The sequence below is a fragment of the Mauremys mutica genome, chromosome 1 (assembly GCF_020497125.1).
Source record: "Mauremys mutica isolate MM-2020 ecotype Southern chromosome 1, ASM2049712v1, whole genome shotgun sequence".
Lineage (NCBI taxonomy): Eukaryota > Metazoa > Chordata > Testudines > Geoemydidae > Mauremys > Mauremys mutica.
The window spans coordinates 354,264,189-354,288,530 of record NC_059072.1 but is presented as its reverse complement, the minus strand read 5'-3'; the positions used below and the strand labels follow the sequence as shown (position 1 = coordinate 354,288,530).

The 24,342-nt window shown below is 50.3% G+C and overlaps 1 protein-coding gene across 4 annotated transcripts in view; it reads right to left on the bottom strand.

The window, feature by feature from the left end:
• CHRDL2 (chordin like 2) overlaps positions 1–24,058 on the bottom strand; it is a 65,105-nt gene extending 41,047 nt beyond the window's left edge. For 2 of the 4 annotated variants that reach the window (XM_045022518.1, XR_006580759.1), the window contains exon 1: positions 3,385–3,425. In XM_045022518.1, coding sequence (XP_044878453.1) covers positions 3,385–3,412 — 28 coding nt within the window. In that variant the 5' untranslated portion in view covers positions 3,413–3,425. Of the gene's footprint in view, positions 1–2,828; positions 2,858–3,384; positions 3,426–23,892 lie in introns of those variants that run through there. The other 2 variants (XM_045022520.1, XM_045022519.1) reach the window with 2 other exon arrangements.
• Positions 24,059–24,342: the final 284 nt, after the last annotated feature.

Below are 24,342 nucleotides of genomic sequence, written 5' to 3'. Positions count from 1 at the left end.
CTGCTTCTTCTCCTAAAATGTCCTAGCACCTGTTCTGCCATGAGGTGCCCTGTCGTCTGCTGGAAGCTCCTTTGCTCCACAGCGCATGACACACACGTTGACATAACACCCCAACTGGCCCTATATCCTCCCTGTGGAACGAACACCCGTGCTGCACTCTGGGGAGCTGAGCCAGGGTAGCTGCCTTGTACATGGAGGGATGTGTCACATCTTGTAGGCACATTCTCCTACCAGCAGAAAGCAAGATGAACTCAAATCTTGCCACTTTCAGCATAAAGTGTATACTAGTTTCTCTGCTTGGGCATCCCCCTCAAGACCAGTATCTGGAGAAAGGTGCCTGTCCGGAAGCTGCTGCAGTAACAGATGAGACGGAAGATTGAAAAAATGGGTTTGTTTAGTCTGGAAGAGAGAGGACTGAGAGGGGACATGATAACAGTTTTCAAGTACATAAAAGGTTGTTACAAGGAGGAGGGAGAAAAATTGTTCTCCTTAACCTCTGAGGACAGGACAAGAAGCAATGGGCTTAAATTGCAGCAAGGGCGGTTTAGGTTGGACATTAGGAAAAACTTCCTCACTGTCAGGGTGGTTCAGCACTGGAATAAATTGCCTAGGGAGGTTGTGGAACCACCTTCATTGGAGATTTTTATAAACAGGTTAGACAAACACCTGTCAGGGATGGTGTAGATCAGTGGTTCTCAACCAGGGGTACGCAGCCCTCTGGGGGTATGCAGAGATCTTCCGGGAGACACACCAACTCACCTAGGTATTTGCCTAGTTTTACAACAGGCTACATAAAAAGCACTAGCACAGTCAGTACAAACTCAAATTTCATACAGCCAATGACTTGTTTATACTGCTCTACATACTATATGCTGAAATGTAAGTACTATATTTATATTCCAATTGATTTATTTTATAATTATATGGTAAAAATAAGAAAATAAGCATTTTTTCAGTAACAGTGCGTTGTGACATTTTTGTATTTTTATGTCTGATTTTGTAGGTTTTAAGTAATATGAAACCTGGGGCTACGCACAACAAATCAGACTCCTGAAAGTGGTACAGTAGCCTGGAAAGGTTGAGAGACACTGGGGTATGTCAGTGGTTCCCAAACTTTTCCTGTCGCCCCCTGCACACCAGTAATGGAATCTCTCTGTGCCCCCGCCCCCCATTCCTGCTCAGCGTGGGAGCTTGAGCTGAAGGCAGGAGCTTGGGGCAGAACTGGGGATGGGGAAGGAGCTGGGACGAGAGGCAGAGCTGACCTGGGGGTGGAGAGGGAAGGGGGGCAGAGCTGGGCTGGAGCAGGGGCTGGAGCGGGACTGGGTGGTGCTCCCTCCCTGCCCCCTGTGGGGGCTGCACGCAGTGATGAGCTGCCAAAATCTTAACAACGGGTTCCCTATAAAAAGTTCTGATTTAACAACGGGTTCCCTATAAAAAGTTCTGATTTAAGGGATGTGCGACAGCATGTATTTTTTGTACCAATAGGGTTACCATACGTCCATATTTTCCCAGGAGGTGATTAAGAACCGAAAAGCCTGACATGTCCAGGAAAATACAGATGTATTTTAACCCTACCTAAAGTTCTTTTTTAAAAAGATGGGGCTGAACTAGAAATGAGCTCCGTTTCACATGTGTGGGTGGTGATCAGGGACAGTCTCAATTTTTGGGTCTTTTTCTTATATAGGCTCCTATTACCCCTCACCCCCGTCCCGATTTTTCACACTTGCTGTCTGGTCACTCTAGGGTGTGCACATATGTGGGTCCCAGCTGCTCCCTGCCCCCCCCTCATTAAAGCAGGTGTGCAGGGTTACTGCCCTGGGAACTGCAGGGCACCAGTGGATGTGGGGCTGGCTGCAGATAGGGGCGTGGGGCAGGGCTAGCTGGAGGCAGGGAGTGACACGGGCTGGCTGTGGGCAGGTGATGCAGACGGGCGGGCTGCGGGCGGCTGTGGGCAGAGGCTGGCTGCAGGCAGGGGGTGGCTGTGGCAGGGGCTGCAGGCAGAGGCTGGCTGCGGGCAGAGGGTGGCTGTGGCAAGGGCTGGCTGCGGGCAGAGGGCGGCTGTGGGCAGGGGGTGGCTGCGGGTGGCTGTGGACAGGGGGTGGGGCAGGGGGTGGCTGGGGGTGGCTGGGGGCAGGGGTGGCTGTGGGCAGGGGGTGGCTGGGGCTGGCTGGGGGCAGGGGCTGGCTGGGGGCCGGGGGGGGCAGGGGCTGGCGGGGGGCAGGGGCTGTCGCTGGGTGGCTGGGGGCAGGGGCTGGCTGGGGGTGGCTGTGGGCAGGGGCTGGCTGCGGGTGGCTGGGGGCAGGGGGTGGGGCAGGGGGTGGCTGGGGGTGGCTGGGGGCAGGGGCTGGCTGGGGCTGGCTGGGGGCAGGGGCTGGCTGCGGGTGGCTGGGGGCAGGGGGTGGGGCAGGGGGCTGGCTGGGGGAGGAGGGTGGCTGTGGGCAGGGGGTGGCAGGCGCTGGCTGGGGGCTGGGGCTGGCTGGGGGCAGGGAGGGGCTGGGGGCAGGGGGCGGCTGGGGCTGGCTGGGGGCAGGGGCTGGCTGTGGGCAGGGGGTGGCTGGGGGGGCAGGGGCTGGCTGGGGGCAGGGGGTGGCTGGGGGGGCAGGGGCTGGCTGGGGGCAGGGGGTGGGGCAGGGGGCAGGGGGTGGCTGGGGCTGGCTGGGGGTGGGGCTGGGGCTGGCTGGGGGCAGGGGGGTGGCTGGGGGCAGGGGGTGGGGGAGGGGCTGGCTGGGGGCAGGGGGTGGCTGTGGGCAGGGAAGGCGGGGGAGGGGCGCAGATACTCACACAGGGGGGGGGGGGCTGGGAGCAGCAGGACGCAGCCAGGGACTCACCGGCAGCAGCAGGAGCCCCAGGGCCAGAGGTCCAAAGAGCAGGAGCAGCAACAGGGCCAGGAGGCAGCTCACATGGCTCTCGCAGCACAGCGCAGCGCCCCCGGCGGCCGGGAGGAGGAATTACAGGCTTCCCAGGCAGAGCCCATCAAAGCTTCCCTCGCAGGGAAGCCAATTAACAAGCGGTTCTAAAACCGCTTCTAAATTTAACAACGGGTTCGCGCGAACCCGTGCGAACCGGCTCCAGCTCACCCCTGGCTGCATGGGTCCCACTATGCGCCCCCCAAATGTTCCTCTGTGGGGCATGCCCCAGAGTTTGGGGACCACTGGTCTAGATAATACTTAGTCCTGCCATGAGTGCAGGGCGCTGGAGTAGATGACCTCTCAAGGTCCCTTCCAGTCCTATGATTCTATGAGTCTATGAATTGCACTTTGGCAGTGGAAGGCCAGGTAATGTGGTGGAGATGCTGCTGGTCAGGTACTTGGAAGGACTTGGTTCTAGTCCCAGCTCTGCCCATGACCTTGGCCAACTCACTTTACCTCCGGCTTCTTTTCTCACCCTTTGTCTGGTGCTCTATTTGGAGCATAAGCTCTTCAGGCCAGGACTGTCTCTCATCATGTGTTTGGCAACTGCATCGCAATGGGGTCTCCAGACACTGCTGTGACACGTAATAATGACCAGTCAGTAACGCGGTGGAAGTCCCTTCTGAATGAATCCTGCTGTTCTAGGTACAGCATTTGGCATTTAGGTACCTTACTGCAGTGATGGGTAAAAGTGGATGACCTCTATCCGTTGCACCGTACCTTAAAAATAGAGGCAGACACTGAGCCACAGTTGCCCTCGATTCCTTGAACTGAACAGGGCCATGGAGATACCAGGTATATACAGCACTATAATTACACAGAACCAAACAGAGACAGAAGTGGGGTTTTAAAATGGAGCTACAAGCACAGCGTAACCCTCTTTCACCTCACTGAATTGCAACTCTATTTCCATCTGAATGCGTCTCCGCAGGAGCCATAGTGGATTTTAGAGCTTCCTGAGGATTAAACCCACCTCTGTGTTAAGACCACCTTTTGTTAGTCCCTTAAGTGACTGCACAAAAAACAGGCTTTACGTTCCATATTTAATGTGATACAATGGCCGCATTGTCAATTACAGCAGAAAATTCCATTACAAACAGAATGGCATTCAGTGCTGATGCAGACGTTTGCATTGCATTCTGGGTGGATCCTTGGGGGTCTCCATTCTCTCCAAGTCTGTGGTCGTTCAGTTCCCAAAACCACTCACATAACTCATGCCAAACCAGACAAACCAACAAACTCATCTTTCCCACCCTGATGGTTCGGAACGACGAGGTCTTAGAGCAAATGACCAACGGCGCAAGGACTGTGTTTATCTACGCAACTGCAGGAAACTAGTAAAAAAATAATAATTTTCAAAAGAGTGAATTATGACTTCATTTTTCCCTGCTTGCAGCATCTTAATGAATTATGCTGAAGATGAAGAAATATAGTTGCCTTAATATGACATAGCTTTGCTAAGCTAGCAGGCTCCCCATGCCAGTTGGCTGGATGGTTTAAATGTTTAATCACTCGTCTTTCACAAGTGGAACCCTGGTTTGAATCCAGCCCTAGAAAGCAAGCCTGATTAATGTCTGCAAAGGTCCTGCCATTAAAATTACAAAGAACTGGTAGTCTCAGGCACCCATCGACACTTGTCCGCATCTCAGCAGCACTCCAGTGCATAGTTGGCAGCAAGCGCATGGATGTTTGGTTAAAGGTGATCCAGAGATGTAATGAAGGAGGAGGCTTAGAAGCTTCGAGGTTCAGATCATTTTTTCCCATGCCAGGATAATAATTTCATTTTCATAGGCCAAATGTTGGACATCTTCCCAATTTGCTCTGAGCGAAAAGCCATTTGTGGCTGTAAATTGCCACTCGGGCTCCAGTCTCCTTATTTATTGCCGTCTTCAGCAATAACACGCTCACAAAAGTCATGTTGTTTTACAAAAAGAGGATTTTCATGGCGAAGACTTTCAAATATTAAGTACCAAATGAAAAAACGTAACCTGGTTTCCCATTCCAATGGCTTTCGCTGGTTTTCCTTACGGCGGCCCACATGCCCCCCTCTGAAGGAGGAGAAAACAGGACAGCCTTCACCCTTAAATCAGCACAAGTGGGAGCGCCACCATGCGCCTCCCTCTGATAATCTGTGGAGCTGGGGCTGCAGAGGTTTGGAGGTGTCACGTCAGGGTCTGGAGCTGGAGAGCAATGGTTGGATGGGCAAACTCCCTTTTGCAGATGCGGACATCTTCCCTCTATGCTCACAGCCCAGCTGGGAGAGAGGGTAGAATGGTATGGTCCTGGGAGCCAAAGCCAATAGGACTGTGCAGCAGGGGGAACAAGAATAATATGTAGCAATTATCCTCCATAGATCTCAAAGCGCTTTGCAAAGGAGCATCGTTAGTCCCATTTTACAGATGGGGAAACTGAGACTCAGAAGAGTTAAGTGACTTGTCCAAGCTCACACACTGAGCTCTCATGATTCCCAGTCTCCCTAATCCCAAGACCTCACAGTGAAGTGAGGGTCAGAGGCCCACTCAGTGGTACCCCAGGGTCCATATTGTTCTGTGTGGATTTCTCTGCAGATTCACTGGCGTAACTGGCACAAAATCCTCCCTTCTCACCAGCAAGGAGAACCTGTTTCTTTACGTGATACCTGCTTCCTTACTGCATTTGGGGTGCTTGTTTTATGCTTCCGCAGGAGGGTAGCATGTGGCCTAAGGGATGCTAATTCCCAGTGGGGCTCATGTGTAAACAAGATCTTGCTCCAGCATCCTCCTGCAAGGAAGTCCCAAAGCCAAATCTGAGCTGTGCCCAGATCGGTGTCCGTTTGCGGACATCAGAGGGTGGGATTATGATAGCAGGGCAGGATCCAGCAGAAAGAGAGCTTGAGTTGGGAGGATGACAATTCTTCGTGAAAAACAAATAGTTTGGGCCAGATTCTCATCCCGGTGCTCAGGGGCGGCTCTAGTAATTTCGCTGCCCCAAGCACGGCAGCACGCCGCGGGGGGCGCTCTGCCGGTCGCCGGTCACGCGGCTCCGGTGGACCTCCCGCAGGCGTGCCTGCGGATGCTCCACCGAAGCCGCAGGACCAGCGGACCCTTCGCAGGCACGTCTGCGGGAGGTCCACCAGAGCCGCCTGCGGCCCTCCCGGCGACCGACAGAGTGCCCCCCGCGGCATGCCGCCCCAAGCACGCGCTTGGCGTGCTGGGGCCTGGAGCCGCCCCTGCCCGTGCTCATGTTGAGTAGCACCATGGATAGCCACAGAGCAGCCACCTTATGTGAGGGAGCATTTTACTCTCACTTTATGCCAGTGTAAACAACTCCACAAGGTTTAAAGCAATGGCCGTTCGAGCCCCTTCGTCTTTGCAGGCAGTGATAACAGTAACACTGATTCACCTCCTTTCATTTTCATCAACTTCACTGGGTGTCGTTCAGTGGAGTTACTCCAGATTTACACCAGTGTACGAGACAGCAGAATCAGCATTTACAGATCCCCTTAAAAGCATCAGGACCCTTCCCTACCGCTGCTCCCATTGGCTCCAATGGACATGCCTTGCATAGACTAGCAAGACTCAGCCAGTGATTCCCCACCAAGCCCCTCAGTCCATCAGAGATGAGATTTGTTAATCTTACAGAATCCTAGGACTGGAAGGGACCTCAAGAGGTCATCGAGTCCAGTCCCCTGCACTCATGGCAGGACTAAGTATTGTAGGTGCCAACTCCATGGGTGCTCCGGGGCTGGAGCACCCCTGGGAAAAAATTGGTGGGTGCTTAGCAGCCACCGGCAGCTCCCTGCCCGCCCCCCTGCCCCAGCTCACCTCCACCTCCGTTCTGCCTCCACCTCCTCCCCTGGGCGCACCTCCTGCCTGCTTTTCCCCCCTGGCTCCCTCCCAGCGCTTGTGCCGTGAAACAGCTGATTTGCGCGGCAAGTGCTGGGAGGAAGGGGAGAGGAGGGGGAACGCAGCGCACTCGGGGAAGAGGCGGGGCTGGGGCGGGGATTCGGGGAAGGGGTCCAATAGGGGCAGGGAGGGGGTGGAGTTGGAGCGGGGACTTTGGGGAAGGGGTTGGAATGGGGGCAGGGCAGAAGTGGGGAAAGGATGGAGATGGGGTGGGGCTGGGGGGGGCACGAGCCCCCACCGGCGCCGGGGAAAGTGGGCGCCGATGCTAAGTATTATCTAGTCCAGCAGTTCTCAAATTGTGGGTCAGGACCCCAAAGTGGATTAAAATGGGGTCACCAGGACTGAGTTGGACTCGCTGGGGCCCAGGGCCGAAGCCGAAGCCTGAGCCCCATCACCTGAGGCTGAAGCCTGAGGGTTTCAGCCCTGCATGTTGGGACTCAGGTTACAGCCCCCCCTGCCTGGAGCTGAAACCCTTGGGCTTCAGCTTTGTTCCCCCCCACCCCAACCAGTGGGGCTCAGGCAGGCTCCGGCTTCGGTCCCCCCTCCTGGGGTCATGGAGTCATATTTATTGTCAGAAGGGGGTCGTGGTGCAGAGGTGTTTGAGAACCCCTGATCTAGACCATCCCTGACAGGTGTTTGTCTAACCTGTTCTTTAAAATCTCCAAGAATCTCCAGTCTTCCACTCACGTTACAAGCCCTGGGCATTTTGGGCATGGAGGGGGGTTTGTTCACTGTTGGATCCTGAGGGGAGGCGGCGGCAGCTATTTATTTACTATGGATGGAGTGGCCTGCTATCAGTGCCATGGGGCAATGATTCCAGGGGGTTCGCTTTACCTATTGTCTGGATGCCCAGTAGAGGGTGCGCCCCTGTTAGCTAGAATACATTCTTCAGTCCACATTGAAAGGATAATGTAATAAATAAGCAATGTCACAGCCCTGCAAGGTAGATAAGTACTGGCAGCCCCACCTTACAGCTGGGGAGACCAAAGGCAGGAGGAAGTCAAGGCACCTGTGGAAGCCAGTACAAAAAGGGGCTGTGTCTGCTCCACGTAGCACACTCAAGGAGCTGAGAAGCTTCAAGAAGAGCTGTAGTGTTCAGGTTACCTCTTAGAGCCCCACACGTGGCTTCCTTGTGGCAGGCGATAGAAATGTAACAAAAGAATTAAGGTGTCACTCGCACCTGTTCCCCGCCATAGAGGTCTCGACTCAATGACCCAGGAGGCCACTTCCAGTCCTATGTCCTTCAACTGTCTTCTTAATCAGATCATGTGTTTTTTTGAGAGTGATCCTTTGGGGCCATGTAAAGGCCTGTACCATCCCTGCATGCCCCTTTGTGTCCCAGTGGGGTGTGCCCCACCTTGATTTACCCAGATTGGGCAGCAGTGGGTTCGCTTTAACAGCCTGTGGCAAGAAGAAGCCACCACACACTAACAAAACCCCACGTCCCCTTTTAATGAGGGTTCAGGACAGGAGCAATCACAATACACAGTTCATGAGGGCCTTACCTCAGGGCCCTGGTTCAGAGCTGCCACACTTAACGTCCACCCAACAAAGTCTCTGAGTTGGATCAGGCTGGTCTCCAGGAGCTCTGAGAGAGAACCCACCACCCACCTCTACTTCCCTCTCTCTCCCTCAGCTGCCTCTTTAAATAGCCCAGCCCTAGGGCGGGACAGGGCCTCCTTCGTTCCACGCCGGGCTGTCGTGGTGGTAAGCTCCAGCCTGTCCCTAAAGGGGCAGTGCGCTCCTTCAGCAGCCCATTGGTGATCCCAGTGAAGTCAATGGCAGTTTTGTCATTGATTTCTCTGGGAGCAGGTTAGAGCTCCTTGTGCTGGGAACAGCACACAGAAGTTGGCCCTTTTTAATCATCCTGTGGTAGCTTGTGAGATGAGTGTCTGACTCCAGCAAAGGCCTTTGGCTCTCTAAAGATGGAATTCCATCTGCTTCAAGACGGAGCAAGTTCTTCATCAAAACACAGCGGTCACTGACTGCCTCCTGAAGGGCAAGCCTGGGGTGGGCATTGCTTTCTGATTCTGACCAATGGACTGTGCTGGATGGAAACGTCTCTCAGACCTTGAGAACTGCCACCAATGTGATCCCATGTATCCCCATGTTTTAAACATCCTAGGTAAAAACAGGCCATCCCATATCTCAGTCATGCTTGTCCCCGTGCCCTTCAATGAATAATAATTAACCATAGGGGAAAAACAAAGACAACATAATCCCTGCTATTTCAGACCCAGGCTTCCTGGAGAGATCTCTGATTAGAAACCAATTCTGGAGTTCTGCCAGAGGCTTTCTGTGTGACCTCAAGGGAATCACAGCCTCAGTGTCCCATCTCTAAATTAGGGGAGTTGCAAATCCTAATTCCTTAGCATTGGTAAAGTGGTTTTGATCTTCAGCTAGAAGGCATAGAGAACTGCAGAGTAAACAATGGCCTCCCTCTAGACCAGGTAAAGCTGTGAGGAAGGTACCTCTATATGTTCAGTGCTGACTAGCCCCTGCAAGGAACGTAACAATAGCCTATGAGGTCTGAAACTGAAATATCAAAAGAGGGGAAGCTCTCTCTGCCGTTTGCCATGTCCATGATGGACAGCTACAGCAAGCAGAAACCAGCGCAGGCATTGAAGAAGATCCCGTACTATGTGAATGTTCAAATCAACATGTCTGGTCAATACTTGCTATTCTAGCCATTGAGGGTGCGTCTACACAGCGAGCGGCAGCGAGTTTCAGAGCTTGGGTCAACTGACTTAGGCTCAAGCTACAGTGCTAAAAAGAGCTGTGTAGACATTTGGGCTGGGTCTGGAGATCAGGCTCTAAAGCCCTTCCCTCTCCCTAGGCTTCAGAGCCTAAACACATACAGCTGGTGTTAGCACCATAGAGCAAATCTGTCCCGCCAGGCTCTGAGACTGGCTCGCTGAGTGGGTGCTTCTGTCGGCAAAGCTAACGTCATTCAAGGAGCTGGTGTTACTACACCGGTTGGACTATTGCTGTTGACATACATTGTATCTACACCCGGGGGCTCTGTCTCTAGAGTTATACCCATAAAGCTGGATCGGCAGAGCCCATGTAGCATAATCATGGTCTCCGTTGGGGAAGATGGCCTAATTCGGTAAGGGGTGTTCTCGGTGACAAACCATTCAAATGTGGGTGTGGAAGAGAGCCTTCCCTAAGCTTAACCTGTTCATCAGTCAGAGACATGATGCTCATATTTCTTATAAGGAAAGAATCTGATTTGTTTTTCTCCTCTCTGTCTAGTGCAGATCTGGATTCTTGTGCCGCTTTCTTAGGTTGCGGGAGGTCGTACATTCATCAGGTCTACAGCTGATGCAAATTGGCATGATTCCTTGACTTCACCAGAGCTGAAGATCTGGCCCTCAGTATTGCCTCAATCTCTTGCTCTAAGCTGAACCTACAAAGCCTTCATTTCATCTCCTAAATCATCATCTGCAGGTGAATGTAAACCGAGCTGTCGCCTGTGAAATATGAGCAGATCCCAAAGAGCTCGATGTCGCTGACCGAGCCGTGGTGGGCAGGCCTAGTGGTGGAAGTGAGAGTTCAGCCTACCAGTCAGTGTTCAGGAAACAAGCCGAGGGTGAGTACTGGAGCAACAGGAGCCAAATGCCAGAGCTTGGGGTTAAACCAATCGTAAGGCAGAGGTGGAGGCAGGGATCACTACTGGCGTGACAGAAGCCAAATGCCAGAACCAGAGGGTCAAGTAGAGTCAGAAGCCAGAGGCAGAGACAGGGATCAAAGCTAGCAGTCTGAGGCTGGAGGAGAGCAGGGGCTGGAGGGACTGGAACAAGGGCAAGCACAGCGAAGGGCATGGTACGCATCAAGCAGCCACTGATCTGGTACAGGGGCCAGGGCTGCTAAACCAGCAGCCAGTCAGGGGCTGGGCCATTCTGTCAATCCCAAGGCAGTGCAGCTAGCAGGGAAGTTAGTGGGAGCAGGCCAGCGGCTGGTCTGGTCCCTGACACTCTGGGTTACAGAAGTCATGATCACAGATCTCAGCAGTTTATCCCTACCAAATCGTTGGAGGTTTGTGTACCGTTACCGCTGACTTGAGATGGACACATGGGAGAAACTCACAGTCAAGCTTTGCTGACCCATATCTCAGCTTCAGTAAAGCTTTTGATACAATGTCACATGACTGTCTCATAAACAAACTAGGAAATATAGCCTAGATGAACCTACTATAAGATGAATGCATCACTGGTTGAAAAAGCTTTCCCACAGAGTAATTATCAACAGTTCACAGTCAAGCTGGAAGGGCGTATTGAGTGGGGTTCTGCAGGGATTGCTCCTGGGTCCAGTTCTACTCAGTAGCTTCATAAATGATTTGGATAATGGCGTAGAGAGTACACTTATAAAGTTTGCGGATCATACCAAGATAGGAGGGGTTGCAAGCATTTTAAAGGATAGAGTTCTAATTCAAAATGATCTGGACAAACTGGACAAATGGCCTGAAATAAACAGGATGAAATTCAGTAAGGACAAATGCAAAGTACTCCACTTAGGAAGGAATAATCAATTGTACAAATACAAAATGGGAAACGACTGCCTAGGAAGGAGTACTGCAGAGAAGGATCTGGGGGTCACAGTGGATCGCAAACTAAATATGAGTCAACAATGTACCACTGTTGCAAAAAAAAGTGAACAACATTCTGGGATGTATTAGCAGGAGTGTTGTAAGCAAGGCAGAAGAAGCACGAGGAAAGACTGAATAATTGGGTTTGTTTAGGCTGGAGAAGAGAAGAATAAGGTGGTACATGATAACAGTCTTCAAGTAGGTAGAAGGTGGTTATAAAGAGGAGGAAGGTAAATTGTTCTCCTTAACCTCTGAGGATAGGACAAGAAGCAATGAGCTTAAATTGCGGCAAGGGAGACTTAGTTTAGACAATAGAAAAAACTTCCTGACTGTCAGGGTGGTTAAGCACTGGAACAAATTGCCTAGAGACAGGTTGTGGAATCTCCATCACTGGAGGTTTTTAAGAACAGGTTAGACAAACACCTTTCAGGAAGGGTCTAGAAAATACTTAGTTCTGCCTCAGTGCAGGGAACTGAACTGGATGACCTATCGAGGTCCCTTCCAGTCCTACATTTCTGCAAGTCAGACCCTAAACATTTTGTAGTGTCAAGCTCCAGCTAATGCTGGGGCAGCAATCCAACAATCCTGCATAATGGACCAGCTCTTCAGCTGGTGTAAATGGCATAGCTCCCTTGATTTCAACGGATCTTCATCAGTTTACATCAGCTCAGGCTATGGCCCAAAGCACGTACAATGCAGTGCATCCATTTCCAATGCTGCTCCTGTATCCAGCGAGTTATGGGCTGGGCCAGCCAAATGAAAGAGACTGTCTAAGAATGTGCATTTATTGGTCAGCTTGTCTGTCACTGTAGCAAGTGCTGAGCTGACAGTGGCATGGTTGGACTGAAAGTCCTTAGACACGGCCAGGCGGTTAGGGGAGAGGCCCTGTTGGGCAGGTTCCCAAGCCCACATGCCAGGTTATTAACAAAAAAAGTGTGTGTAGCTGTTATTGAAACATAATGTTATGGCTATAAAAAGAGTCGACCTACTCAGGGTGAGCTGTGTTTTCATTTTACTTCTGTCTGGGCGTATTAAATGATCAAGAATAAAATTTACTGAAGGTCCACATCACCCACACATACACGCACAACTCCTCGACTCCAAACACTAGCAAGGGGATTGGCTGGGACACGTGAAATTCTGATTACACTCCCAGCCCCTCCTGTATCAGACTGCGGAGAAGCCTCGTGCTCACTGGCAGATGAGTGGGCCTGAGTCTCCTCTCACTCCGGGGTCACGCTGGTGTGACTCTGTGTGAGGGAGGGGATAACTGGGCTCATTAAACCCCTCATCCACACAAGGGGCGCCAAACACACAGACTTTCTTCTTGCTCTTCCAAAGGGATTAGACCTATCGGAATACAAGGGACCTCCTGACTTGGGAGGGGAGCCCTTCTTAGCCAACAGGCCTATAAATTCTACATAGAGACCAGCTCTTCCAGTCATGTAGCTGAAAATATTTCACTGGGCAGCTGTCCCCCACCACCCATGCCCAAAACATCCCAGGGGATTACCCCACCTCCACCCCCAATTTCTCAAACAGAATGTAGTAATCATCTCTTACATTTCTCTTGGCCCTGTTCATCCTGAAGTGCTTTACAAGCTACTGTAGCTACATGCAGTGGTGAGCTGGAGCCGGTTCCCACTGGTTCCCAAGATAAAATTAGACCTCCATGGAGAACCGGTTGTTAAAGGGCCAGGAGGTGGGCAAAGAACTCCGGTCCACGGGCCGGACCCAGGGGCGGCTCTAGACCCCAGCGCGCCAAGCAGGCGCGTGGCCGGACCATCCTGTTGCTCCCAGGATTCCCAGCTGGGGAGGCTGAGGCTTCCCCCGGCCCTTCCCCCGCTTCCCCCCAGCTGCAGCGTGGCCAGCCGCCGGCACCAGCTGGGCAGCTCAGCTGAGCTCCAGAGCCGTCCTGCTGCCACTTTTTGAGCAGCCCGGCAAGGTGTGTGTGTGTGGGGGGCTGCTGCAAGCTCCAGGGCTGGCCAGAGGGGAGGGGGCAAGTGGGGCAATATGCCTCAGGCCCTGCAGGGGCCCCTGGCCCCACGAGTATGTCTCCCCCAACCCCGGCCCCTCCCCCGCTTCCCCCCTCCCCTTAAATCAGAACTTTTTATAGGGAACCGGTTGTTAAGATTTTGGCAGCTCATCACTGGCTACAAGGTTCACTTTCCCCACCACATGCAGCCACTTCTGGGGAGAATCACAGCAGCCTTTAAACAGTGGGCAGCTACGCCGCACTAATGTGTAGGTGAGGGATTGAAGAAAAATACTGTATCCAGTGGAAGAGAGACGGGGAATTCTAGGTAAGCAGGCTATTCGAATTCAGCTGGGGTTCTTACTCTTGTGAAAAGTGCCATGGAATCTCTAAGGACCATAAAATTAATGTTTCAAAATCTGAAATCAATTAAGTGAGTTCAGTGGCGATACACTGGGGTAAATCCAGAGTAACTATGAACCAGATCCTGCTCCCATTGAAATCAATGGACACATTTCAACTGACTGCACTGGATCAGGCCTTATATTCATGTATATTTCAATAGTCACCTCTGGGCCTTTTCAGGCTTTTGTGTCAATCTTTGTTATGCCCATAGATTGTAGATTCATGCCACACCCCTCTTCACTTTTCAGAGCAGGGTACAAATGAGCAGGGGTTTAGGTGCCATAGGTTTTCATCAGGGTCATGCCCTCACCAGCTAACCTTGTTTTGAGTGTGTGTTAATCAGCATCAGTGTTTCAAGCACAGTTGTAAATAAAAAGTAAAAAACGACGTCTGGTACAGAAAGTCCAGGAGCTGATCTGACAGCCCTGTGTTTACGGAGGGCTTCAAAGAAAAAGCTGTGAAGGGGACTTGTTAAAATAGACTGGGTTCTTGACCTGTTGCATCTTAGCTACTCTTGTATCAGCGCTGACTTCTATACATGCACTAAGTCCTGGTGCTAAACATCATCGAGCTTCTAGGGGGTTGTAGCTACAGCACATACATGGAAACAATTTCCCTTTGCACTTGCACACAGCACATCTCATTGGAGGATCTCAAAGCACGTTAATGAGGTCTCACGACCTGCTCCCCACCAGACACGGATGCGTTAGTGAAATCTTCTTAACTAGCACTCCTGTGGACAGCCCCATTAAAGGGCCATTCCCAGCTGATGGCCTAACCCTGTACCCAAGGCAGTCATTGGGAGTTTTGTTGTTGACTTTAATGGAAGCTGGATCAGGCCTTATGAAAAGGGGTCTTTAAAAAAAAACATGTCAAGATGACTTCCAGGCTCATTGATAAAATAATAGTTCCTGGATTCTCCAGTGACACTGATGTGAAACAGGCCCTGTTTCACTCTACATTAGCAAAGGGCATGCGACCACAGTCACATTCTTGTTGAGTTCGTGACCTCAGTGATATCCCAGGGCAGTGGGTTCCACAGATTAATTGTGCATTGTGTCAAACAGTACATCCTTTTATCGGATTTCGGTGTGTTGACTTTTAATTTCCCAGGGTGCCTCCTTGTTTTTGTGGATTGAGGAAGGACAAATCAGTGTTCCTCATTGACCTCCTCTAGACCAGACATCAGGAGTGGCAGAAGCACCCTAAAACCCACCCCCAAGGCCCCACCCCCACACTACCTTTTCCCCCCGAGCACCTGCCCTCCCGCTGCCCATTCCCCCGAGACCCTGCCCTCGCACCGCCCATTCTCCCCAAATCCCCGCCCTCCCACTGCCCATTCCCCCCAGAGCCCGCCCCCGGACTACCTCTTCCTCCCAAGACCCCCTACCCCTGTCACTCACCCTTACGGCAGGTAAAAAGTGATGGGGCCATGGCCCCCGGCTCCCCCTGTTCTGGTGCCCCAGCCAGACATTATATTTTTTACAGCAGCATTTGAAGCCCCAGTGGAGTTCCAGGCCCCGCTGTGCTAGGCCGTGCTGTAAGCACACAGCAACAGACGGTCCCTGTCCCGTAGCCCTTACAATGTCACTAGACTAGACAAAGGGAAACAGAGGGGAAGTAACTTACTCGAGGTCACCCCACAGGTCTGTGACAGAGCAGACAACACAACCCAGGCCTGCTTACTCCCAGTCTAACACCTCATCACTGGACCACTCTGCCTCTCCTATTTCATACGCCTCTTTCGCATCAGCTTTTATTTAGCTCCTTGCTATTCTGAACAGCCCTAAACATTATTACCTCTCCCCATGGGGGAATCCATGTCTTTTGTTGCTTTTCACTGGACCATGTCAAGGTTTGCTACATGTTCCATGAAAGACTTGTGCCAGTACAGATTAACATTCTTGTGCCAGGCAATAGTTAACTACAGTGGTGTGAGCAATACTTCAATGACAATGCACGTGGAGATGTGATCTTGTCAGTTCCGATAGTTTGGCCTGGGTCTGTACTGACCGGAAGATGACTAAAGAAACCCAGAGCACTGGAGGAAGCAATGCTAGTTTCATTAGTTGGCACGCTCCTCCTGGAGTCAACACTGAAGCAATACCCTAGCAGGCCGTTAGGGGGGCGCTATGTTTCTGGGGAGGTGTCACCCTTCAAAGGAGGACTGAAACTGTGATCATGACCACACGGGGTCGTTATAAATCTTGTGGCACTTTCTGTAACAACATGGATACAAATCCAGGTGGCCTGCGCTAATGTCAATGCAGGTAACTATTCTGCTCAGCTGCTGGTCCTCATTTCTAATGAATAAGCTACTCCGCACTCCTTGCCTTAAACGGCTGTGCACTGTCTGCGATGTACTGATAAATAGTTACCATGCTTGAACCCCATTTCAATAATCTGAGTGCTCACCATCTGGAATGCCTTCCGTCAACCTAGCAGTGTCTATAAGAAGACTTTGGTTGGCTTAATTACGTCTCTTGGGATTTTTCACACCCTGAGCCACATACGTAGGTCAACCTACATTTGAGGTGTAGAGCAGGCTAAGGGCACGTCTACACTTTGAGTTGGAGGTGTAAATTCCAGCTGGAGAAGCTAGTTCTGACTGATTTATAACCTCAGAGGCAGGCTACCCCGAGTATGTACCCATCTGAAATGCTAGCTACATCCACAGGGCAGCCAGCCCCTCCCACCTCTGCAGCGACACTCTGTAGAGCAACAGGGAATTGCACCCACTTGGCCTGAGTCCCAGGCCAGCATCCTAACCCCTGGCCCATCCCTCCTCTTCTGTACACATCCCCAGGCTATTTGTGCAAGCTCTGAGGGATCTCATTTCACACCACACACCTCCATTCCAGTCCATCGAATATTTCCCGGTTTGGAGAAATCGCCAAATCCCAGTGCGAGGAGCCGCTCCCTCTGATCGAGCACACGCACTAAAAACGGGTCTCTGCATGACCAGTTTCGACCGGGCTCTTTGTAGATTCTCTAGCTAATAACTGTATGTATTTGACTGATTTTGTTATTGTCGGCTTTGTGCTAGCATGGGGTTTACATTGTATAAGGGGGCACAATGCATGGGGCTGGGTTCTTAAATCATCATCATCACACTGACAGCCAGACCCGCCACCCTTACGCTAACGCCTCACTTTTCATGTCATCTCATTGTTCTCGGTCATCCCGGCTAGCTCCATGCACTGATCCGCCTTCCTTCACGTGGAAACGATCAAGCTAAGGTGCTTACGTGCCCCCCCAACACTGCAGTATCTGAGCCCGTCTCAATCTTCAGTGTATTTATCCTCCCAGCACCCCTGTGAGGCAGGGCAGCGCTGTTCTCCTCATTGTACAGATGAGGAACTGAGGGGCTAAGTAGGGTGCCCAGATGTCCCGATTTTATAGGGACAGTCCCAATTTTTGGGTCTTTTTCTTATATCAGCTCCTATTACCCCCCACCCCGTCCTGATTTTTCACATTTGCTGTTTGGTCACCCTAGGGCTGAGTAACACAGTCTGTGGCAGGTCAGGGACTTGATGCCTGGTCACCTGGATCCCAGACTAGTGCCTAATCCCTCCTCTCAGAAGAGGGGCTCAGGGCCTCCAACGCACCGTACCCGCGCTCTGAGACCTCGCTGTGCTGCCTGTGATCCTTACTGGGGAGGAGGTGGAGTCAGGGTGCACCGGGGAGCAGGGGGGTGGGCCAGGGGCAGGATTTGCAGAGGATGTGCACGGTCTACATTCCAACCCCACGGATCTAGGCTCTGAAGTTAATAAACTGCCAGGTTTGCTCTGGATCCCACTGCAGATCCTTGAGAGCTACTGCAGCCAGCGGGATAATCACCGGTAGCAAAGCTCCAGTAGTGCTGCATTGGTGGGGGGAGGGGGCAGGAGGGGACAGAGCTGCTGCAGAGCTACAAGGCTTCATGCAGATCCCAGGGGCAGCTTTTCCGCAGGGGAGCAAACTCTACCACCCCATGAGAGGATGATTCAGGGAAATCTCAGCTAGGAAATTCCCATGTAGGCTTCCTCCCAAGAAATCCCCTCCTACAGCTTTTCACCGGGGAGGGAACAATCTAAGCCGCTGATTTCCCTGGGAGTAAGGATGGCAGAATCTGGACCGACGTGCGTGAACTCACAGCACACATATTCACCGTAAGGACTGGTACATGCAGCGTGTCTATACACTCAGACGAAAATCTACCAGCCTGTGCTGCCATTGAATCACTTTTGAAGGCAGCCCTTGGCTAGAACAACATCTAACCCTTTGGAACTTGTTCACTGCCTGACAGCTGAAAGCAGACAAGTTAACAGGTGCAGGAGCTGGAGCAGCCGCTGTCTAGCTGCGTGTAAGAGAGACCTCTTCTGGCCGAAGAGAGGAGAGTTATGTCTACCGTCAGCCCTGCTTTCTTTTAGCTCACCAGCTAAAGGCTCCTACTTCTACCTTGTAAGATCCCCAGCTAGCATCGCCCCTCCATCACTGCTACCTGGGAGAGCCCTCAGCTGAGCTAGCACTGATCTCAGAGATGTAGCTTTGAATTGCCACGTGCCTTGCAAAATCAGCTGTAAAGCAGTTGTGCAGGGGCTCCGCTGATTTGAGCAACATCTACTCACATACCTCAGATCAAGATTAAGCCCTAACACTTTTATATGATGGGGAATAGGAAGAAGAAGAAGCAGATGAAGCCATAAGCTTTGGGCACAAAACTCCATATCTTAGTTTCAATATGCTAAACTGCATTACCAGTAGTTTACCAGTTTCCAGATCGCATGTGGGGATGTTATTGCATCTGGTGAGTAAATACCAGTGAATGAAATAAACATCCCCTACCAATAATAGCCTGTCTCACTGAAACTCAGAGGTAAAGCGAGGAGCTGCTGGGGCTGGAGTATAGGGCTTTCCCAGGTCAGCGGACCAGATGCCAAAGAAGGAACTCCTCCTGCATCATGGCCAGCAGAGAGATGCCCATGTTTATATCCCACTGCAAAACAACCTCCCTGCTGAGTCTATGAAGGCACAAAACAGGCTTGCTGTGTAATGTGAGCAGAGAGGAAAGGTGAAGACGGCAGACTAGGAAAAGAAGTCACCCATGCCCTTGTTCCTAAATCAGGTAGTTAGCAGTAAAGGACAGGCAGACCTTGACCAGGCTGAGATATACACTTCCAGTCGAAACTATTGCTCCGAAAAAATATCTCCTTGGGGGAGTGGGTGGGGATAGGGAGTTCTGCAAGGTAAGTAACAGAATCTTATATGTGCCTGGTACCAAACTCATCCTTAGCATAATGGCTGATTTCTGTGGTGTTGCCCCACGGAGGAATTTGGCCCATAGTTTCTAAAGGATATTCGCCAGTCAGTGGAAATCTGCAGCTCCTACCTGCCACTGAGAAGCATGAGCAAGGTAGAGATTGCCAGACTGGATCAGTTCCGAGTTCTAGCTAGACCAGATCCTGCCTCTGACAATGGCCGGCACCTGATGCGTCGGAGGAAGGTGCAAGAAACCCCACAGTGGGCAGATGTGGGAGAACCTGCCTCCCATGAAAATCTCATCCTAATCCCTAATAGGTAGAGAATGTCTTAAACCCTGAAGCATGGGGCTTCAAACCCCTTCTCAAGCTCTTTGGTTAGTATCAACTATCACAATACTAGGAATTGGTTCTGTTAGTGATATTTTTGCCTTCTGATTAGTTCTGTCAGAAAGTGGAATGAATCTCAGTTACCTGGGCTTGCCTTGGAAAACTTTCTTTACAGCCCTGTATGTGCCATGAGAGGAAGACCCAGGCATGGTGGGTTCTGAAAACAAGAACCTCTAGAAAAGGAGCATCAGTAGCTCGCTGCACTAAATGAAAGCCTGCACTGTACTCACTTTGGACGGGAGGGAGAGAGAAGAAATTATAAGCAAAAGCTTTACGGGTAACAGCTCCCTTAGAAGCTAGGCAGAAGAGAAAGCATCCACACTAGTTTTCAATGCAAATACTTCTATCCATTTATTAACAAACCTTTGCACTTTGTTAGCACTTCTGTTATTATCACGGATGCCTGCATGCGAGGCACTTCATGGACAAGTATGAAGCCAATACCCTAAAGACAGGATCTCTAAGCATTTTAGCGACTGTAATGACTTATACCTCAAACACTGAACACCACAGCGTTATTGGCCCCATTTTACATATGGGGAAACAGAGGGGTTAAGAGACTTGCCCAAGGCCACACACAGCAAGCCTGTGGCAGTGCTGGGAATAGTGGTCAGGTCTCCTGCATGCTAGTAATGCAATCTAATCAGAAGAGCATCTTTTTTACTCCGTATCTGTAAGGACAAACCTCCCAGCTTCAATCCATTGGAACACTGTGATCTGAGTTCCTTACCACAGACTTGCCACAAGCAGGGCTGCTGTGGCATTGCTCGTTTCTCTTTGGAACATCACTGGTGCAAAAGCCGATTGCTCAAAAATCATAACTCTCAGCACCTGAGAGTCTGTTCTGGGGCAAGAGGTTCATTGAGATGTTACTGACACTGCATTCTGTCACCTGAGAACGGGTGCCTGGTTAATACAATCCGGAGCATCAATCAGTAGCTCGTGCTCTCTAAGCAAAGCTGTCTCTAGCCACTGAGCTGTTCACAACCTCGTGACTCAGGTTCTGATCTCAGCTACATCAGCAGAAAGCAGCAATAGAGCCAGTGAAGAGAATTTACACAGGTGGGTCCCAGATTAGAATCTGACCCTATGTTTTCATACCTGGTACCCACTGCTGTCAGCATAAGGGAGACCACATGCTAGTAATACATGCACCTCTGCACTTATGCCTGCCAAATGCAGCCTTTCCTAATTATCACTAATTATCCATGATGATCATTCCTTCCAGACACAGAATCTCTCGGGGAAAAATCCCCCAGCAGACAACTGCACAGTCCTGGTCCCCATCATTAAATTCCTTCCCTCCCATACGTCTCATCCTTAATCATTCCTTTATATCTTATTTTTTAATCGCTCTTTACTTACGAGCTCTGGCTTCAATCTCAGAGGCAATAAAAAGCAGAAAAAATCCCAGGAAAAAGAAAAGCTCTCTGATTTCAGGAATCATTCTTCCTTTCAAGGGGAGGAGGGGGGGAAAAAAACCAAAACCCCAAACACTTTCTTTGCAGAGCGTTCAAAAAGGACTCAATATCCACAAAGCTACTTAAGAGCAGCAGCAAGCGCCCACAGAGTCAGCGTATGAGACACACGCACGACACAGCTAATTCCTTCTTTACACAGAGCTCCCGCCAGCAGTTTGTTTTAGTCTCATCAAAGGCGCCTCCTTTTGGGGAAAGCAAGGAACTTTGTTAGTTATTATTTAGAAAAAAAAATCAGCACTTTTTATTTTTTTTTCCCACTTTTTTTTTTTTTTTAAGTTTTGTGAAATTCCTCTGCTTCTTGGCTGCACTAGGGGAGGGGCTTCAGTGAGGAGGATTTGGAAAGAGTGGAAACATATTAACCCCTCCCTTTCTGCAGCCTTCCCAGGAATATTCTCTCCCCCCTAACCCCGCCATGGTAAATAACATTCCTACGATTTTTCCCCCACCGTGCAGTTTTCTCCCTTCCCCCCAAATACCTTATCCCTTCTGAAGAAAAAACAAACCATACTGAAGGTTTCTTACAACACATCAAAGGCTGTATTGTCAGTTTCACATCTGATATGTCCCCAGTCGGGGAAACGTATCCTGCTCTCAGGGTATGTCTTCACTGCAGTTTACCCAAGTCCAGGCAGCCAGGTGAGCCAACCCTGGGTGTGAATGTCCACCCTGCTAAGCCACGCTCAAGTCATACCCATGTAGCTGCGTCCATGCCGGTGCTGGGGTTAGCCTGGGTCAGGTGTTAGGATTTCTGGGGCGTAGCCCACGGTTCTTAGTGCTGCTCTGAGCTGTGCTGCTCTAGGAATCGTTCCACAGTGCATTGTGGGAGAACTTGTCTGTCTTTCCCAGGCCACTGTGCGGAAGTGTTCTTAGCCTCCCAACCCAGCAAACTAAAGTACTTGTGGCTCAGCATACCAAGAGACCTCTACCAGGTCTTATCATCACTAACTGCTTTGTTCATAGGATGGATTGGAAGTCCAGAGATGTGGGTTTCATTCCTGGCGTAATCACAGATATCCTGTTTGACCTTCATGAAGTCACTTAGCCACTCTGTGCCTCAGTTTCCTCTCCTATAAAATATGGATAATGTCCTTTCTCCCAAGGGTGCTGGAAGGCTTTGGGTTGTTAATGTTTGTGACGTTAATGTTATTATTTTTACAGCAAACTCTGTGTGCCTGATGTAGAAGAATATAGAAAGATAAAGGGTGAGATCCTGGTGGGCATTCCAGCTGCTTTGCGTTCCTAGGCCCCTCCTTCGCCGCTATCCCAGCTTATGGATGGAACATCTCTATGTCTTGGTTACTGGATTGGATCCTTGGGGCCATAAGCAGCCAGGCGTCAATTGTAGCAGCCCAAAGGCTACTCTTACTTATGCTGGGGCTCAGCCCAGGGCCCAGCAGTGCCCAGTATCAGGGGAGCATAAAGGTATCTTAAAGCCTCCATTCCCACACCCCATCTCAGTGCTGCACTGAGAGTTGCTCATCCGCATCAGAGGATCTACCCCAAGGCCCTTGCTCCAAAGGGTTTACAATCCAAGTTTCATAGATTCAAAGCCAGACAGGACCATTCTGACTATCTAGTCTATCACAGGCCACAATTTTACCCAATAGTTCCTGTATCGAGCCCAAAGATTCCGGTTGAGCTAGAGCATATTGTTATGACAGAGGTTGGGCAATCACACCACCACCTTGTTGGAACAGCTGAGTAGGATAGCTGCTTTCCATTCACACTAAATGAGGGAGCAATTAAATGCCCCTTTTTTTAGTGGTAGCTGAAACAATGCAAAACCACTGCCCAAGGACTAGACCACATGCAAGCCCAGGCAATGGCTGCACCATGCAGTCCAAGTGTTTTCCTGGGAATCTGTTAACAAATGCTGGTATGGAGGATTGATTTAATTGCAACTGTGTGATTGTGCATGTGAGAGAAAGCAGCAGAAATCCAAGGGGCCAGCCAGAACAAGCATAGGAAATGGGATTTAAGAAAAAGCCTAGAGAGAGAGACTGTCTCCTGCTGTTTGATTCTTATTATGCTCAGGGAAACAAAACTTTGTACATTTTTTTTAAATATTCAGGATTGCATCAAAGAAATACTTGACTCCATCATCAATTTCTCCTCTTCACTGAAATAACCTGCAAGACTCCTAATATTGGCCAAACACTCAGGTCAAAAGAGGTAATATCTTTTAGAAAGACATCCAATCATGCTTTAAACAATTCAGGTGATGGAGAATCTACCATGTCTCTAGGTAAGTTGTTCCAATGGTTAATTACCTTTGCTTAAAATTATGCTCCTTATTTCTACTCTGAATTTGTCTAGCTTCATCTTCCAGACTGAATCTTTTTATGCCTTTGGCTGCTAGATTAAGGAGCCCTCAAATCATTTTTGTAGATCTTTTCTGAACCTGCTCCAATTTTTCAGTAGCTTTTCTGAAGTACTCCAGAACTCCAGTATTACATTAATAGTCTCATTAATGCCATATACCAAGGTAATACCACCTCCTGAATCTTACTCGATATTCTCTTGCTTATATATCCAAAGATAGCAAGGCAGCATTAGCTGCCTTCACCACACCATTGCACTGGGAGTTCATGTTCAGTTGGTTATTCACCATGAACCCTATGTCTTTTTCAGAGTCACTGCTTTCCAGGATACAGTCCCTCATCCTGTAAGTGACACCTACATTCTTTGTTCATATATATAGGCTTTGCAACTGACTGTATAAAAACTTACATTGTTCAAGTGAGCCCAGCTTACCAATGATCCAGATCACTCTGTATAACTGAATTGTCATTATTATTTATCACTCCACCAATTTGTGTGTCATCTGCAAACTTACCCAGAAATGATTTGATATTTCTTCCAGACCATTGGCAAAGATATTGAATAGCTTTGGGTCAAGAAGAGATCCACTAGAGACACCCTCTGCCTTATCCTCCGAACTGTTTTCCTAAAGAAGGCAGCAGTGACATTTGAAAAGATCTCTAATGTGTGTCTGCTGACAAGGCTATGAAAATACGTACCTTAGAGAGAAGAGAACTGATCATATACAAAGTCTGAGACAATATTCTGGCTCTCCACTGCAACAATAGCCCCTGATGTCAAGGGATACTGACCCTGGCCATGTGACAGGGGTATAACCTGATGACATGTGACAGAGGCAGGAACTAAAAGTCAGTCTGGCATCAAGCACACCTGTTATTCCATGGAGTGGAGAACATTAGGTGATGAGCTGAATTAGTTTATGTAAGGGGTTGTGGGAAGTAAAACCTGCAGTTGGACGTGAGATGGTGATGTGACTTCTGAGGACTCTGAAGTTCATTTGGTTGCAAGGCGCCACCATGGCAGGGGCCACGGACTCTTCCTACAAGTGGGGAGGCTATGAGGTCCCACCCCCTCCGTGGCTCCACCCCTGTCCCTCTGCTTCCCCCGGGGGCCCCACCTCCAGGCCAAGCCAGAAGCCAGAGCCAGTC